General features: G+C 41.1%; 2 protein-coding genes across 3 annotated transcripts; both read left to right on the plus strand.

Moving 5' to 3' along the window:
* Nucleotides 1-665: 665 nt before the first annotated feature.
* zgc:113276 (uncharacterized protein LOC553748 homolog) lies at nt 666-6,090 on the plus strand. Of its 2 annotated transcripts, none has more exons than XM_035165022.1 (10): nt 666-830; nt 1,740-1,947; nt 2,789-2,961; nt 3,055-3,270; nt 3,850-4,234; nt 4,500-4,633; nt 4,740-4,979; nt 5,097-5,258; nt 5,663-5,752; nt 5,843-6,090. In XM_035165022.1, exons 1-10 carry the CDS (start codon nt 699-701, stop codon nt 6,002-6,004), a joined length of 1,902 nt encoding a protein of 633 aa, XP_035020913.1. In that variant the 5' UTR covers nt 666-698; the 3' UTR covers nt 6,005-6,090. The 2 variants fall into 2 exon arrangements, with proteins under 2 accessions (XP_035020913.1, XP_035020924.1); XM_035165033.1 differs by having other exon boundaries at nt 2,798-2,961.
* Nucleotides 6,091-6,858: 768 nt separating this feature from the next.
* On the plus strand, nt 6,859-18,211 carry pir (pirin). Its single transcript, XM_035163134.2, has 10 exons — nt 6,859-6,931; nt 8,031-8,152; nt 8,259-8,351; nt 10,594-10,674; nt 12,331-12,537; nt 14,528-14,612; nt 14,970-15,014; nt 16,983-17,065; nt 17,790-17,856; nt 17,971-18,211. Exons 2-10 carry the CDS (start codon nt 8,060-8,062, stop codon nt 18,087-18,089), a joined length of 873 nt encoding a protein of 290 aa, XP_035019025.2. The 5' UTR covers nt 6,859-6,931; nt 8,031-8,059; the 3' UTR covers nt 18,090-18,211.
* The last annotated feature ends 1,530 nt before the right edge of the window (nt 18,212-19,741 follow it).

Genomic DNA, 19,741 nt, shown 5'->3' on the forward strand with positions numbered 1-19,741 from the left:
GGGAATTTACCTGATCAGCTTTTTCTGAAGGATATTATCCAGTATGTCAAAATGTTGTGTCCTTTAAACTGCTGGGCTCCACTTTTCATGACCAGGGTGAAGTATTCCTGTACATGGACAACAGGCTTTGAGCTTGAAGGCCTGACATTGGAAATTCTCTAAGAGCTTTAGGAAAAGCGAGCGAGTGAACATTGTGATGAGAAATTCTTTGTTTCAACAAATTAAAGGTGTGTGGTTCTGTTGTAAACAAAGAAAAGTTTATATTCTGTGAACAAGGGGAAACAGCAAAGCTTCACAGAACAGAGGCTGTTTGTGTGAACGCAAAATGTCAGAGTGAGAACCTCCGGACTTTCTGTGGGCTTTCTCTTCCTGGCCCTCAAGTATCTGTATCTGAAAAAAAATCGCATTGAATATTTAATAAAATCTAAAAGCAAACAAAAGAAATATGTTTGTGCGTAAACATGACTGAAAGCGAATTTCTAGTTCCTGTATAACAACTTTACTGTTTTGATCCCGACATGAGGCGTGTAGCTAAATTTACACCATCACACACACACACACACACACACACACACACACACACACACACACACACACACACACACACACACACACACACACTGAAGCTATTTCTAGATTCCCCTGTTGAGCCAGGGAAGCCCGGCTAAATCTGTGGACACTGAGGTGGATTGGGTTACATGGAGGCACATGCCAGTATTCCTAAACGCTCAGGTCTTCCTCTGCACGCTGCTGTCGGTCAGAGTGGAGACACGGACCACGTTTCCAACATCTCAGGAGCCGGCGTGAGTCGACGATCCAAACTCAACCAGGTACTGAAACGCCCCGTGTGAGGTTCTGCATGACATGAGTGAATTTGAAATCTGTAGCTTTGAGTTTATCTGAAGTTACAGGAACAACCCAAACAGAGTTCACTAGACTCTTTAGCTTTGGACAAATGGATTTTCACCCCTGTCCATTTGTTTGGAAGTAATATTGTGCAAAAACTACTAAATGGTCTACAGCCAAACTTGGTGGAAAGGATCTGGATCAAGGGGCGAATCCAGACTTTGTTTCCTCTTACTTTAACATTGCGAGATGGGGCATTTCGCTAAATTTTCATTGATTTACCTGATCAGTCATGTTCAGGGGGCTGATATTTATGAGCATGTGCAGTACGGTGCAGATCCAAATAAAAATCTTGATCTAGGGAATTAAAATGTGGTTTCCAAGGTCCAAAGCTGACTGTTGGAGCTTCGGCAGCAGGGCCGTACACAGACATTACGGGGGACAGGTGCTTAAGTGAAAAAAAGAGCATCCCTCTCATGATTATTCATAAAAAGTGAGTGAGGGTGAGTACAGTTGTACAATATCTTAATGTAATGCTCTATATTCTTTGAATTCATCTTGTGCCAATGTGCTGTTGACAGTTGTTGCCGCTAGTGGGCGCTGTTGTGCTGCAGGTAGTTGAGATGCAGGGCAAGAGAAGAAGGGGAGAAGGGAGTGGGGGTGAATGGGTCTTGGCTCATGTTGGAACCTCACTAAAAGTTATAAGTAAAACCCCAAAAGCATTGGACTGGTTCATGCCTTCACACACAATCACATCACTGACAGTTTGACAGTTAAAGGAACTAACTCTGGACACCAAACAGAATCTGAAAGTACTATAACCTTCCCATGCTTGTTTGAAACTGCAGCTCAACACTCTGCTGTGTGTGTTGTTGTCTTTGTGTGTGTTTCAGATGGTGACAGTGGATGTGTTAATAATTGGGGGCGGCCCTCATGCCTTGACCTTGGCGAGCTTGCTACTGAGTCCTGAGCCGGAATCAGACCCTGGACATGACTCACCGCTCTCCCCCTCCGGCTCGGACCCTCCGAGGCCTCGGCCACACCCGCCAACATCCAACAACAGATCCTGCAGTGGCAAGAAGAAGAGGAAGGCAACAGCTGGTACAGTGTGCTTTTAAACTTTAGACTTTATACACTAAGTCACAGTTTGGACGACTAATAGTTGCATATAAAGCTGAAATGTTTTGTTGATTAATTGATTTATCAAGAGAATAACCTGGCATCTATTTTGATAATTAATTGATCATTGGAGTAATTTTTTGGGTAAAAAAAAGCAACATATTCCCAAGATTGTGAGCTCTAGGAAACTGTGATGAACACTTTCAATATATTTTCTGTGTAAATATATTTGTGACACTTTACTGACGAAACTATTTGGTAATTAATTAAGAAAATTATTCTCAATTTCATCTATAGTGGATTATAATCTCTTCCTGAAGCAAAATGTAAAAGCTAATGTTTGAGTCAGCAAGTCCCCATCATCAGTTATTACCTCATATCTAAATCTATCATTTTTTAATTACTAATGATTTTAATTGAGTTTTTCTGAATGTTTTTAAAGTCAAGTTAGGTGAAGTTAGTTTTTTCAAGTCAGTCTTTTGATTGTATATAAAATAAGTTTTGATTTATTAGGTCTAGATATAGTATCTCAATATTTGGGTCACGATTCCAATTCTAGATTTTGTCTGTACCCAAACATATTGTTGATGAGATCTGATGCAGGAATGAAGTTTGAGATGTCCTGATAATCCATTTTGAATATGAATCACTGAGCAAAGGTGAGAGGTGGGTGGTCACATGGTTACCAGTGTACACAGAAAATAAAGCAAAAAGATAACGATAAATGCTCCTTCGCGGTTTTTACATGAATGTGACGAAATCAGACCGATGTTTTTTCCTTAGGTGGTTGAATAGATCAGTGCATTTATGACTTTGTGATTAGTCTCTGCAGGGTTGACAGTGGAGGAATCAGAGAGGGTCGTTGGCCCCCCGCTGAGTCTCCGAGCGGTAGATTCGTATGGGGAGTGGACGGCTCTGTGGGAGAGGCAGTTCACAGCTCTGAGCATCCCTCACCTGCGCTCACACACACTGGTGCACACTGACCCTCTCAACAAGGTAGAACATAAACACAATCAACTCCCTCCTGAAGTAGAGACAACAGTTGATTTTTCTTACTTTTGACAGTATATTGTATATTTTCTTTGACAGAAAGCACTGCAGGAGTTTGTTCTAAAGTGTGATCGTTCATCAGAGCTGCACAGTCTCCCAGACCAGGTTTATATTCTGGATGAAAATGCTTTTTTCAATGACACGCGACTCGGCAAGAAGGAGAAGAGACGACTGAACATCACCTCCACACTGAAGAAGAGTTTATCCTTCAGTCTGCCGGGAACCAAACTGAGTGTGGACTTCTTTAGAGATCAGGTTGGACATACAGTGTGTGTGTGTGTGCCTGTGCGTGTATTTTTATGGTGGATTTAATACTACATTTTCATTAACACCCTACTCTCCATTTAAAGACAACGAATCAATTAAAACAATGAATAACTTCTTTTTGTGAGTGAAAATCTTAATTGGTATTAATCACTGCTCTCTCTTATGTCATGTCTTTACGGTTTGACTGAATATATGAAACATATATAATGCAACACCGCAGCCAAATAATTGAATATGCTAGAACCTTGCATTTTGTCCATCTCTTCCTCAGATGGTGGTGAAATGGAGAATTTTGAATATTTGTGTCACAATGTCTTTGATGTTTATGAGCTAATTGTTTTAGTTTCTCTCACTGACTGACACAAGTCTTTTATTGACAGCTCTTCCATGGGTGTATTTGACCTTTAACTCCAAAATAAGAAACTTGGGTTGGGCACCACACAGAGAACAGGGGAAAGTATTGAGAGATGTACTAACGATGTAGCCACAAAAATGTGGAATAATGGCAATATTTTATATGAAGCAGCATGAGAGCCAATGATCCGGTTCTATCTAATCTAAACACAGGTGGAGAGATACAACTTGGGCAAAGTGCTGGTAAAGGGAACGGTGGAGCGCATCATCCCTGTCGTTGAGCACAAGGAAGAAGAGGATGACTGTACGAAGGAGAGGGGAACAGAGGGCGAGGCCATGACTGAAAGGTGCCGAGACGTGGCAAGGAAGAGAGTGAAGTACTTTCAAGTCCATCTTCAGGAGGGCATCATCCTGAAAGCCCACCAGGTCGTTATGGCAACAGGACCAACACGTGCCCACATGGTAAACATCCCCTCATGGGTGAAAAACATTGGAGAGAGTTACCCAGAGGAGCGTTTGCTGCACACAGTGCATCTCATGCACCATCTGCCAAAATCTAAGCACGAAGAAGAACAGACAGAGACTTCTCCCTCTCAAGGTAATTCAAATCTCCTCAGAGGCCACTGTGACATCACAACCATCCAGAAAATCAAACCATTTTTAGCATTTGTCTTGAAGCTGTAAGGATAACTGCTATTGTTAAGCAAAATCATTGTATACTGTACCTGGATGCCTTTGCACATTTACCAGAATCCTCATATAATTGAGTTGTATTTGCTTTCACCTGATGTTTCTGAAGACCTCAGTGGTTGTTTGATTCCCAGTCCTTGCTGCAACACTTAACAAGTACTATGTGTGTCTAGAACTTTGTGTAGTGTGTCAGAGAGGGCAGAGAGTAATGGTAGTTGGTGGAGGTCTGACCAGCGCCCATGTCGTCTCACTTGCCCTGCAGCAAGGTGCCAGCCATGTGATATGGGTCATGAGGAAGCACCTGCAGGTCTAGTGCCAGTGTGAAACTGCATGAAGACCAACCATAAAGAATTACTGCAGCTACACCTGTCTACCTCTGCCACACATGTCAGACTTCACTGTCTCTTTTACAGTTAAAGCAATTTGACGTGGGCGACGTGGAGAGCCTGGTGGGTCGTTACTCTCATGTGGAGCACGGCATCAAGATGGATGGCCAAGCCTACCTGCGACAGTTCTATAACGAACGGAGCCTTCACAAACGACTGGCTATGATTCGCCAGGCACGGAAGGGAGGGGCCGTCACCCCAGAGGCCTACATCCACCTGCAGCCCTTCATACTGAGTGGACAGGTGGACGTCAAGACATACTGTCAGGTAACGGTACATATGCAATACACAGGGTAATGGGTGCAGTGAATGAGATTTGTTAAAGTGAGGATGAGGTGAAGTGAGATGAAATGAGATGATTCATATAATCCTCCACCTGTCCAGGTGAGTGAGGCCAGCTGGTGCTACAGGAGCCAGGCCTGGAGTCTGACCCTCAGCACAGGGGACCACTGGACCGGAGATATGATCTGGCTCGCCACCGGCTGCAAACTTGACGTGAGACAGGACCCGTTGCTTTCCGAGGTGATGAAGGAATTCCCAATTCAGGTGGGTTAAATAGTTTTCAGATATGTATAGTATGTATGCATCTATGGACAGATGAACAGAAGGAAAGTTATGGTTGATATAAAACAGTTAGAGCAAATACCTCCACCAAGGCCCATCAGTCCCCTTAAATTCAATCAAGCTGCACCAAATTTTACACACTTATGGAGAAGATTCCCATTAAAATGCGTTTTTTCATCATGATCCATGAATTATTTTCTGGGAAATGGGATTTTGTGTAATCTTTCTTAAAAACAAACCAACCGACAAGAAAACAGAGGGGGTGAAAACATATCCTTCGGAGGTCATAACTTAAAGGATGACAAGAACATAAAATCATCCCATGTGATCCACTGTCATGATTTAAGAGTGATTCATAAAATGTGTCCGGCTTGTCCTCTGTGAAGGTGATGGACGGTTGGCCGTGCATATCAGACAGCTTACGGTGGGCAGACGGGTGCCCGCTCTATCTGATGGGACAGTACACTGCTCTTCAGGTGGGTCTTCTACACAACGTTTTGGTGCACAACAATCTGCACGCTTATTTTACTTATATATCACTTGCCTTTTTTGCCCCTCATGCACAGGTTGGACCTCACGCACTAAACCTGGCTGGTGGACAGGCTGCCAGCATGAGAATCGCCAAGGACATCATGCGTCATCGACACCCGGACGATGGAGATGGACCTGAGGAGAAATCTAAAACCGAAGAGTATATTCAACAAATGCACGGCCTGTTATGGCTTTGACTTTACTCTTTAGCGTCGAGGAACTGAAGTGTCTTTATTATACTCGTCAAATGGGACTGTAACTTGATTAAATGCTGTGAAACAAATTTTTCTTTTTTTTATCCTATCGGTATTTTTAAAGCACAAATCGCAAGTATATTCCCAGAACATTTAATGACGCGGGTGGAAAAGCATAGTTAATGTCAGACAAAAATGTAAATAGAGAGTGTCTTTATCTAAATCAAGGGTCTGAGGATGAGTGAATTTCAATGTTATGTACAGTATATAGTAAAAAAAACCTGTATACTTGACTTGACTGGATCTGGGACTGATAACTTTAAGAAGTAGTTAAATTCTCTTTTGGATCATGAATTGTCTGTTTAAAATAAATCTAAAAGTAAAAAATAATTAGCACAGATTATTAACAGCAGTTTAGATTCCACACTGCTATCTATAGATAGAAAGATAGCTCTCAGGAGAGCGTTTACATTTGCCAAGTCTGAACAATCCTACATATGATTATGTAACTTGTATTGTAGAAATATGAAAGAAAAAAGGAACTGGGCTGATAAACCAAATGATTAATTGCCATAAGACATAAAATAGAATGTTAGTAAAGATGGACGACATTACAGTTCCCCAAAAGTGAAGCCAAAGTGTTTCAATCTCCCCCTGGTGGCTAGCTGTAATATTGGTCATAAATAAAACCAAACTAAAATGGCATTTTTTAATTATGTTTTAATCAAATTGGTGTTCAAATGTTAATTTTCCAGTTCCGTCCCAAAATGTTTAGTGAAACTCTGTTCGGCTGTTTAGTGTTATATTGTTTACAAACAGACAAACACCGGTGATATAACCTCCCTGGTGCAGGTAAACATCTTCCTAAGCTCCGCCCCTGCTGGACTTCCGCATTTATAATCCTCCCTCCGGTGCTTTACGTTCAGGAAGGTGAGTGTCGGTCTGTTGTCATTAAATTAAACACGTTAGTGGTGGTTTTAATGTCATTTAACGCTGATGGTGATGATGACAACTCTGGTGAAGGTGCTGCTCGTGTCAGGCGAAGTAACTAGAATGAAAATAACCGGATGAATTAATAAACTGGCGACGTGAGGCAGATTCACTGAGATCTGGACTTTCTGCAGCTGCTCCGATGTAAATTAAATTTAGAAAAATAAACCCTGAGCAGGTGGAGAACAGACAGGACGGAGATGATGCAGGGACAGGGAGGTGAGGGACTAGGAGGTGAGGGACAGATCGACAGTTGAGGAGGACGATCCTTCAGCAGCAGCAGAGATCAGCTGGTTTCACATGTGTAGTTTCTGTGTCACTGGTTTCAGTGGTTTCGTCTCATGACACCGGGAAAACCCCGTAATGTTGTGATCTCACTGGTTGTATTTCCACATCATTTTACTCTGACAGGTTTCTACTCATGTAAGAGTAAAGTAAAGTAACATTGTTTCATATCACAACACTGTAACTATCCACCATGTTGTAAACTTTTATATTTCATCATTACCACAAATACCAATTATATTAATCTATACTATTTTTTAAAAATATTCGTATAATATTTTATTTATTGTATATATAATATATATATATATATATATATTATACATATAGACAGATACAATTTACATCATTTTGCAATCATCCTGTGCCACTGCACTTTATCTACCCCTAATATTCATATTATATACATATCTCTGTATTTTTGTAAATTTTATTTTATTTCAATGCCCAGTTTCATTCTGTTTTGTACTTGTCTACCTTGTTTGTGACCGTCTGCTGCTGTAACAATGTATTTCCCTGGTATGTGATCAGTAAAGTTTATCTTATCTTATTGTATCTTATAAATAAGAATCTTTACAAGTTAGGCTGCTCTGACAGAAACTCTCAGAGCTGCAGTAAAGTTGAGATTTAGTTGGAGACCACTAATGTACCATAGTTTGAGATGCACAAGTTAAATCACGAAGAGAAATAAAACCCAAACCATTCTATTACGTCCATGGATTATCTTTATTTCATTACTGTGTATGTGATGTAGTGAGTGGGGAAACCAGCTCTCTCGGCACAATGAACGTGAGGAAAGTGGAAAAGACAGTTCTGAGTGTGGAGCAGGGAGAGGGAGTCGGTGCTCGGGTCCGTAGAAGCATCGGCAGAACGGAGGTGAGTCATTCAACATGTTAACGTCGCACAGCTTTCATCCAGTGAGCTTACAAAATAACTCAACACAGTTATCATTCATGAAACACTGGGCATGTGTTACTTCCAGCTGAGGAACCTGGATCCCTTCCTGATGCTGGACGAGTTCAGAGTGAGCAAGCCAGCAGGTTTTCCAGACCATCCTCACCGAGGATTCGAAACAGTAAGTGTCACTTGACTGTAATTCTGAGGTTTGCATACAATGTAAGGGACTTAATTCTTTGAGGCAAAACTCCTACTTTTATCACCAGATGGCGACAAAGGGACATTGTGAGCTACTGAGCCACTTTGCTTTCTACAAATGATCATTCAGGTTTATACATTTAAAAAAATTATACAGAAAGCCAGAGATGTCAGCGATAGTATAATCTCTGTATAAACTGATCTGTAATAATAACTCACAAAATAATCTATTTTTAAAATAGAGGAATCGTCCCTGCTTCTGTTGTCTTGTGGCCTGTTTTCTGCTCAGTTTTTCAGTTTTATGTTTATTTTAACTGACTCCACCACGGCCGGTGTGAGGGCCGGGCATCCAAGGATACAACCTCTTGATGTTTTTTGAGTTTGTATCTTTTCTCTTCTCTGGTTTAGAGTAATTCAAGTGTTTTTTTATTACATATGTAAAACCTCCTCATTTAGTCCAGTTCAGCCTCAGTCCTCATACATATTATAGGTTGTTTTTTTCAAAGTCTTGATGCTTTATTAATGGAAAAGTGCATTTGTGCAAAGTTTGGAAAGTTCACAGATTAGTTGCACTCGTCATTTATAACAGATGTAATGTCTGTCTTCCTTTCTTAGCTTTTCTAATATTTTTTTGTACATCTTTATTAATAGGCAGAACTTGTCTGGGCAATACAAGTTCCTGCTTCATGTGTGAATAAAGTGGAGCATTTCTGATAAAACAACTTTTCATTTCTGACTCGAAACCGGAAAATAGGATAATTTGTTCTTATTCTGGCTCCTACTCAGTGAACTGCTTAGTGGTTCAGTTGTTTATGAAAATGGCTTCATGTCTACATTTCTCTCTCAACAACTAGAGCCAGTCAAGTATTTTCTCTTACTATTGTAGTTGACTGTCATCTAACTTGGACACCTGGCCAATCAGCAGGCTCCTGAATATCTCTCTCAGACAGATTTCCATCCATCCATCCAGAGACAGGTTGAGCCAATCACAAGGCTTTATCTGAAATAGTGTGGGTTTGATACGCTGACAGACAGAGACGCTCCCCTGAAGCATCTTTGATAACATGATGTGAAAGAGGTCTAATCCATGCTGGGAAATACAGTTTCTCTAAACGAAGAACAAACTTTCAGCGTTTGTTAATGTGTAATATCACACATCCCGTTGCTTTGATTGGTTGTTGGAGGGCGGACAGTTCTTATTGCTCCTTGGAAATCATAAAGGAGCTGAGAGGCTCTGATGATGCTCTAATAAATCTCACTATATTCCAAAGTTATTCTACCAGCGTCTGTGCTGCAGTATCAGCAGTAACTCCATCACCGCGCTGACTGAATGGAGCTAATGTGGCAGCTCTGACTTGTATCTTTGAAGTTGAACTCTGAACATTGTCCTCATATTGCCAGACTTTCCTCCAAGCATATTTGATTTGGCAGATGCAACTTAAATCTCCCAGTGTGGGCGGACAGCACTAGGCTACACTCCCAGCATGCCTTTCAGCAGGTGTGTTTGCTCACACTCACATGGCGTTTGAAATCCCACAGCTGTGGAGACAGATCAGAGGCAGCTCCCTGCAGGGGCCTGAGCTCTCTCCCTTCACACAGATGTTCACCTCTGAACCTGGGACCGGAGATGCAGCTCTTCTCTTCCCGTCCAGTCTGACCACTGGAGCAATGAGACAAGCGCACACGTGCTTTCAGTGTTGAAGTAACTCTAGTTTTGAAGCTTGTTGCAGGAGATTATAAAACAAGGTATCATCCTTGATGGTAATAAGTTATTTACTTTATAATCGAGCTATAAAAAAAAAAGATAAAACTACAACTACCACACCAACTAGTGCAGTTTCATACTCGTGTGAGGTCACTGTGACCTTGACCTTTGACCACTTTAATCCAAGCAGTAAATATTTGAGTCCAAGTGATATCTGGTCAAAAATATGTAGAAATTACCTGAAAGCAGATTCAATAGACCTCTGACTTCCCAAATGTGTAAATCAACAATTTTTGCCAAATTGGAAATTATTCTCTGGTAGCATTTTTAAGATAATGCATTCACCAGGCAAGGATGTTTTTTGTGAGATCACCTTGACCTTGACCTTTGATCACCAAATTCTAATCAGTGACATCCTCGAGTCCAACTAAACGTTGGTCATCTGAGGTCATCTTGCCTGAAGTTACTGTAGCTGTTAATGCTACATGTGTGTGTGTTCGTGTCTTTCCTCAAACAGGTAACATATGTTTTAGAGGGGATCACGGCCCATGAAGACTTCTGTGGCCGTTCTGGACGACTGGAACCTGGAGATCTGCAGGTACTACATGACTTATCATAGAGTTCATTTTGGTTTATTTGGGGGATTTGTTTAAAAGAAATAATGTTATCTTAGGAAATGTTTTATTTTATAAATGTTACCAATTTGCTTTTTTTTACAAGAGTTAAATGAAAAGGGTCAAACTCTGTTCTTATAGCATGACATTCATATTTAAAATCATTCTTACTGAAAACATGAACACTTGAACAAACATCAGTGTAATAAGAACAACCTCAAACTTTTTAATTGGGTCCATGTCCCGTCCACTAACATGGAGGACGCTGGGTTTAGGAGCTTTACTGCAGCCGGCCACTGGGTGGTGATGGAGATGCTTTGGCTTCACGTTTGGGGAGCCGTCATGTCTTCCATCTTTATTTACAGTCTGTGGTTTTAACATTAAATATGAAGCTACAGACAGTTAGCTTCTGCCAACTAGCACCTCTGAAAATATACCATCATACTACCTCACAGACATGAGAGTCGCCTCATGCATTTCTCAGCAAGAGGGCTAATCAGCATATTTCCCATAATGCCAAACAATTCCTGTAACCTAACCTCTAATAGATTTGTGCTTCCTGTTTTTGAGATGTTAAGATACACGTTATCTCACTGAGGTATTGTCCGTTATCTGTGATCTTCATCTCCTAATTGTAAATGTGGAGAGCAAGGTCTTAACAGGAATCAGGAGCATTCACGAGCTACAGAGCAGAAGAGGAGTTAAGCCTTTACCAATCCCCACAAACTCATTACATATGCATCATGATGTTGTGCACTCACACTAATTGGATATCATGCCCTGTGGGTTGTTTCCTGTGTTTTTAAAGTTGTAAAGTTACACACACATACACACAGGCTGCTGACTCAGCTTCAATCTGTAGCAGAGGTTCAGTCAGTTCAGCTCTTACACACCGTGTGCACGCTCCGTCGGCCCGGGCTTCACGTGGGAGCTGCAGATGCTCAGACAGACGCCTGTCTGTCCTTCAGGGAAAGCTCAAACTCCATGTCAGAATAAAACATGGCTTCGTCAAAGGAAGTGGTGAAGACATTGGGCCAACTGAGGAAAATCCCTCCCCTAATGTTTGGATGAGTTTCACATCTGTATATTTAAATTTAACGGAAAATTGATATTTTAAAATCACACTATTCTCTTCCCAGAAACATAGTTGAAATAAAGCTGCTTTAGAATGAGCTGTAACTCAGGTCTGTGTCGTCTGTGTGGGTTTTCTAGTTCCCCCTGGTTGTATTCTGCATGTTTTATTATCCAGCAGATCCCCCTCCCAGTAAATACCCAGCAGGCAGCAATAAAAAAAAAGCAAACATCATGATGAACAGTCACAGATGAATTATCATTGGCCGGCAGCGTTAAAGCGAAGCTCGACAGTGGAAATTTCCATCCGGCCCAAAGGAGAAGCAGAAGCTGTTAAAGTGAACTTCACTTCATCCAGAGTTTTAAATCACTACCTGATTCAAAATCATGACCAGAGTTACAGCAACACCTCATTTTGTTCCACAGCATTTCATCAGAATTCCTCTCACTCAAGCTGAATTGTTTTATTTTATTCCTGCTGCCTATAGATTCATGCATGGCTCATGGCTTCTGATTATCTTATACAATTAATACAATATTTATGTGTTATATGTCTCCCTGTCTACCAGTGGATGACTGCAGGACGGGGGGTGGTCCATGCCGAAATGCCTGTATCAGAGGAGCCGGTGGTGGGCTTACAGCTGTGGGTGAACCTGCCGAGGCGAGACAAGATGGTGGAACCAGCGTACCAGGAGCTCAAAGGCTCAGAGATTCCCAAACGCAGCCGGGGAGGGGTCACAGTCGCTGTTATATCTGGAGAGGCTCTAGGAGCAAAGGTGTGTGTGTTTGTGTGTCTCTACATGTGTGTGTGTATGTGTGTGTGTGTGTGGGGGGGTCACGTCTACTTAATTTGTGTATGGGGTTGTGATGTCATTGCAGCACAATCAGTCACTTTACCTTCCTGATAGCTGCTGATCTCATCCTGATTGCTCATTTGCTGGATGCCAGAGGCAAACAGGAAAAACATGTGCGTGCATTCGTGTATTTGGATCTGTGTGTGTCCATGTGTCCGTGTGTGTGTGTGTGTCTGTGTCTGTGTGTGTCCTTGTGTGTATGTGTGTGTGTGAGGGAATGCCTGTTAACCACGCTATTTGACCAGTGTTAGTGTAAGGAGTGTCCGTCTGAAAAGAGGAAACAGAAAATGAGAAGCAGATTGTCTCAGCCTGTGAGAGTTTTAGTGCGTGTGTGTGTTTTATTGTAATGTCCAGGGTTACTATCGGCCAGGAGAATCACTGATAAACATCAATATCTCTGTATTCAGTGTATTTATACTGTATACGACTCTGATTTGTATCCAACTTTACAGCTCAACTTGGCCTTGGTTTTATGTTCATACTTAATAAGGCAACACTCAGTTTAATAACAGTTTACAGTCAGTGAAGTGTGTTTGGGATGAGTCACAATATTTGATCATAAAAACTCAACATACATTGAGTAACTGAATACCTAAAAACTTAGATCTCTTACGACAGAATTAGCGAGAATACACATTTTTTTAAAAGACTGACTCCTTTCCCATTGCACGGAGAGCAATCCTGGTTTTTCCCTGGTGAATCAAGTTTGACTTCATGAAATCGCCAGAAGCTGAGAAGCTCAACTCGCTGTCTTGACAGTGTTGCCCATTGCACAATATGAAGAAACAATATATCCCTGTTGCACGTTGTTCCCAAAACACCAGTACACAAATGTTCATGGCTATTTCCACACCAACGCCCTAAAGTTCAATGGCCATTCTAACATCGCGAAGGAAACTGCTGCATCAGCATCTAGACTGCCAAAATAGCGAAGAAGAAATTGGCGCATTCACCCAGGTGTCATGTTTCCATCACTCCCAGTCTGAGCCTGAGCCGATAAAAAAACATTTCTACTGCAGGGCCTTTTGACCTGAGAGAGACTGTTTCCATTCCCTGTGCAGATAAAAGTCAGATGTTAGTGTTTGTGTGTTTTTTGACCTCAGGGACAAAGCTGTCAAAGGACAACCAAACACAGAATTACTTTTCAAAAGATGAGATTTATTTCAACCAAAAAGGGAAAATTAAGTAGAAAACTGCTCCGTAACATTTACTGAGGGAGACATCTGTGTCTTTAACTGCTAAATGTCCCTCTATGTTCCCCAGTTATTTATTATGTCCCTCATTTGGTTTGGAGCAGGTGGTTTTCTGTAAACTAGTGAAGGGTACTTACTTTTACATTGAGTTATATCCAAAGAATAATTGATTACTTTTTCAAATAATTTGCCCTAAACTGCACAATTTTTCGGATCAATCTGTGAAAATAATAGAAATTCTTTTTTCAACACAATAGAAACACAAATGCAGGCACTGTAATTTCCTTCGTGTTTTCAGTCAGCTGAGTTTCTTTAAGGTCATTTGCATTAAGTGCAGATGTGGAGTAAACTCATGGACCTGATTAAAATTGCACGTGTGCTACCTGGTGCGCTGTGTCACTCACATCCATGAAAATAAAACTGAAAACACAATGAGCTGTGGAGGGACATATACAGTAAGTCATGGAAGTAGCAATAACCTATTCTGACCTTATCTCTGAAGAACATACGGGATGATTAGCAGATTATTGAGCTAAAGCAACGCAGCTAAGTTCACAACCCGTTTGCAGGCAGTAGTAGATGTTGCAGATGGTTCTGAAGTAGAAACCAAACGGCCACCACAATGTCAGTTTGTGTGAATATGGTCTGTTTAATATACGATATTTACTTTGTGTTTGCGTCTGTTTGGACGTTATGTCCTTTTCTTTTTTTTCCTCCAGTCCAAGGTTTTCACGAGGACACCGACCCTGTATCTGGACTTCAAGCTGCAGGCGGGGGCCCTGCATGTGCAGCCAGTCCCTTCAGGTACGAGAACATTTCTTACAGTGTTGGTTAATAACAAGAGTGGTCTATAATGATGCGTCTAATGGTTGCTTTGAGACTGAAAACGGAACAGTGTGTGATAGTTGAGAACATAATATTCCTATTTTGCCCATTGTTTTTAAAGTCTGTTTGTCATTTTGTTCAAAAAGCAGATTCCCCAGCAGATCAGTGAAATAACATGAAACAATATTTCAATATTGAGTTCATAACTTGTTTTTTTCTCCCCCCTTGGTGGACAAAAGAGTAATTTTAGGTTTAAGATCAGATAACTTTTTTAATTGTTCACCATCTTTATTAAAAATACACACTTTTTTACACTATTTGTTTTTTGTTTAACAGGATGGACTACATTCATCTACACGTTATCAGGATCCATTAACGTTGGTGAGTTGAGAAAGGCCCAGTGTCGACACTTTTATGCCTTTATGGTCAAGGTCATTGTGACCCCAAAAACCCTTGTTTGCCTTGTGAACGAGATTTCTTAGGACTGGCTCGAGAGAATTAAAAAAAAAAATGTTGGTGGTCTAAGGTCAGGATGGCCTCAAAAGAAGTTATTTCTTGACTAGTTGGACTCAAAGACTTGGATTCAAAGACTGTGACCTCTGACTTCAGTTGTACAAGGTCACAGTGACCTCATATCACCACTCTAATATTGTCCAATACTTCAGATTAATATAAAAAGAAAACAATCAGAAATAACCAGGGTTATGAAAACTTTCTTTAGCTGGGTATGATGAACTTATGCCCTCTCACTCTCTGTGAATTTGATCACTCCCTCACTTCCCTCGCTGCTTGTCTTGCTGCGATATTCACGTTACAGTAACGTGTGTGTGTGATCTCCGTCCAATCGCAACTTCCCTCCTACGTTCAGCCAGAAGGCCCATGTGTTCCACTTTAAAGCTTGATGGATTCGTACTGTCACTGAACCATGATGTCTTCAGACTTCAGACTAAAGCAGCTCAATCTGAAATTTAACCAGCATCACTGGGAAAAGTATTGCTATTGTAAAATACGACCGGCTTAGAGTCTGGCTTCAGATCAGTCACCTTATCCACATGTAATAACTACGCCCTGTTGTATCGATGCTGCTCTTTGACATTATACTGTGAAATTCTGCATTTCCTGCTTACTGGACGGCATCATGTGACCAGGGAATTCCCCTCGCATGAGAACGAACCCTTTCAGAAGGCAAACTCATTGTCAGAGGCTTTGTTGGTTTGTTGAAACCTGTTGTTCTCGGTCAGAATTCCCCCTTTCATATTCCGTCATGAAATTTCATTATGATTTGATTATTCTCCGTCGATACGCTGCAGGACGTCACAGACTGGTTGTAAATGCTGACAGATGTTTTGATGACACGAGAGGATGAAATTGGCCGCCGAGATTAAAGACGTTATTTGAATCTTAAGTCTTGACCTTTGCATGTAGTCTGGCCAAATCAGAACCAGCTGGCTTTGATGAATGCGTCCACCACGAATGGAGGTGTCTGGCTCTCTCAGCGTTTAGAGCCAGTAGGTGATGAAGTGTGCGAGCAAACTGCTAAACAAGGCCGAGGTGTTTAAAACATGCAGGTGCCTTTTATTTCGTTTGAACCCAAAGTGGTTTTGTTACGCTACGAAGAATAGTGGTAGCCTGAAATGAAAATGAAATTATTATTAATGATGCACATGTCTGTTTATTGACTGCAAGTTATCTGGTTCTGGGTGAATAATTAAATGGTAATATGCCAACATATGAACAGGTGGCCGAGACGTCTTAGACAAGCACATTAACAGAAAACACAACTGCAAGAGCCACAACACAACTGCAAGAGCCACACAATCACAATGGAAGTGAGTGACAACAGATGTTAACAATGAAACAAGAGGTGATTTTGAAACACGAAGTGGTTTTATACCTGTACCGTAACACCTGGAATAGACAAGGCTCAATTTCTTTAGCGGCGTCTGGCTTGACTGGGTTTTCACAAACAGCTCACCGACCATAGCAAGAGAAAAAGCTTGACGGTAGGAAATCCATTGTCGCTCTCTTCCGTGGTGGTTTTATTTCTGTTGTGAGGCTTTGGCATTCTTGTTTTCCGTTAATACGCTTGTGTGAGACGTCTCTCCCACTGAACCATTGCCCCTCAACCCTTAAAGTCTAACAGTGTTGTTTTTTTTTTTTTATTTCCTCCACTGAAAAGCCTCTCAGGGATTCCACTTTTCAAAAATGCATAAAAAGACCACAATCCCAATCAATCATTTTTAATAGCGAGTGTGTTTTTTATTTTTATTTCCTCACATTATCATTGACAGACTGTTAAAAATAAAGAGGTCAAGCACTGTTTAAGCACAAAATGTTCCTGTTGTCAAGGCCCAGAGCCGGAGCAGCAGGAGGTGGCGTCCCATCACACGGTGGTGTTCGGAGACGGAGACTGTGTCATGGTTGAAAACAAGGTGAGTTCTCAGTGCTGAGATGACCAGTGGCTCCCAAACGTTTTTCCACCGTGCCCCCTTTGGAACCTTTAAAATAATTCAAGCCGTTTTTCATAGTTAACGTTTTAACAAGGTTCTACAGGACATTCAGAAGTGACAGCAACATTTATGGAATAGTAAATTATAGTAATGGTAAACCAGCTAAGCTAACCCCCTGAACCATAGGCTGTAGATGGATGACATGACAATTTATCAGTCGCCCCCTGGTGGCTGGCTGCAGTATAGGTCATAAACCCTTCCTTCCCCCAAAAAGTACAGATCAAAAAAAGTTTTCTCAAAGATGGTTTCTGTCATTTAAGGTAGCTCTTATCACACTGATGTTTGTTCTGGTGCAGATTTTTCCAGTAACTTAAAAACTAACTGTCTTTAATAACTCATTTGATGCTATAAAAATAGGGACAAACATCATTATTGACAGGTTTAGGGTTAGTTAGGACAGTTTAGACTGACTCATAATTTGTCAAGCACATGTATTGGCGGGATCCTACGCTCTCTGCTTTCTGGATCCAAATGATATCTACTTACCTACCTACTTAATCATATGTTTCCACAAAGATTTATGTTGGGACTCTGCTAGTTCTGTTAAATAGGTTTGAATCGACTATTTTCCCTAACACAGAGAAATTACTGTCAATCCACTTCACACACACAAAGACAATAACACTGCCTCTTCTTTCCTCCTCAGCGCTCTGAAGTCTCTCATTTTGTGCTCATCGCAGGAGAACCAATCAAAGAGCCTGTGGTACAACGAGGTACGACATTTCCTTCCCTCCATCCCTCTGAACAAATGAAATCCTTGATGTCACATGCGTAACGTAATCAATAGCAGTAATGTCATTATTTGCAATGTTGTGTTTGTCTTTCAGGTCCATTTGTCATGACGACAGAGGAGGAGATCAGTCAGGCGATCAGGGACTACCAGAGCGGCAGAAATGGTTTTGAAAGAGCCGTAAACTGGAGATCCAAGATCAGAGACTCTTTCTAAAGCAGTGGTGGGAACCCTTCAGCCTCTGGGCCATTTGATCCAGTTCATGAGACAATACATATATACAAAAAGAAGCAAATATTTTTGATTTCAACAAATAAAATAAGGGTTTCAGAAACAAATGACCAACTCTACCTTTAAAGGTTCCGTGTGTAGAATTCAGGGACATCTAGTGGTGAAGCTGCGTGTTACAGCTGAATCCCCCTCACCTCACCCTCCCCTTCCAAACATGAGAGAGAACCTGTGGCAGCCTTCAGTCGTCATAAAAACTCAAAAGGTGTTTAGTTTGTCCAGTCTGGGCTACTGTAAAAAACATGGCGGCCTCCGTAGAGAGGACCCGCTCCAGATGTAAATATAAAGTATTTATATATAGAGGGCTCATTCTACGGTAAAGAAAACAACAATTCATGCAATTGAGATGAAACACACTAGAACTATTTTATATTTAATTTATCAAAGAAAACATCACTTTCACCTAAATCTTACTCACTGGACCTTTTAACCTCCTGAACTGCCCACAGAATTGGGGGCCGCCCCGATAGTTATTAAACATGTTTAAAACATGGATGATTACATCAGTACTTTCCAAGTGGAAACAAATCAGAGGCGAGTAGAGCTTTTGAAATGGCGACAGAGAAACAATTTACGGTGGACAGCTGAATTCGAGGAAATGTTTTTCAGTATGAGGCAAGAACACAAGTCCCTGAACAGCGTGTCTCACAAGATTAATCACAACCAGATAATTATTAGCAGTACAAGCTAGCATAACACTGTTGACCCATATTAAACTGAATGATAGATGGGGCGTGTTGACCGCGACTACACAACCATTTTCTTATCCAGACTCGTTTCTTCTGCAAAGAGTCTATCTCACTGCAAAGCGACGGGCTGTTACTTTCAAATCTTGTAGTGTGTGCATGTTTGAGATCAGAGAGAAGAATATCTGTGACGATTCTCCTTGAGTGCTTGATGCAACTCGATTGTAAAATCAGTCTCAGGATGTAGTTTGAGCTCAGCCTTCAAGTTCTCACTCTACAGAGAGATTGGTGCCCAACAAAGTAAACAAGCAAGTTTAGTGTTGAGTGAGATAACGGCTAGGAAGCTGAACCCTCGCTGAGAAGGAGAAATTGTAAAGCCTTGTCTTGTTGTGACTGCGCAGCTGCTTGCACCAGACAAAGTCAAATGTTCCTACTCTGCAAGAACAAAAGCCAGAAGATCGATGTGCTCCAGGCATTTGGCGAGAGGTTTCAGGAACTGAGCGCATTAACTGAACTGTTTAATGTGGAACCTGCTGATGTGCCTACAACATGAAATCATCGAGGGGCAAAGTACAACAACCTCTCTCTGCTTGAGTTCTATAAACTGTACGTACGTCATGAGGATTTTCCCATTTTGAGGAAGCTTACACTTAGGGTTGAGGTATTACAGAGCTTGATATACACTGTTAAAAAAGTTCTCTCAAATGTACTGCATTTCATCTTCCCCCCCCTAAATTTAGTGTAAATGTCGTAAAAATACAGTAAATTATATTTATAAAAAATATGAATCATAGAATAAAAATAATGCATAAAATGATAGCAGGGAATTAAATATTTCTTTTACAGGGTTATTAAATTATTCAAGGGGCTTGAATGTTAGATAACATTGAATTC

This window comes from Hippoglossus stenolepis, chromosome 1 (assembly GCF_022539355.2).
Source record: "Hippoglossus stenolepis isolate QCI-W04-F060 chromosome 1, HSTE1.2, whole genome shotgun sequence".
Classification (NCBI taxonomy): Eukaryota; Metazoa; Chordata; class Actinopteri; order Pleuronectiformes; family Pleuronectidae; genus Hippoglossus; species Hippoglossus stenolepis.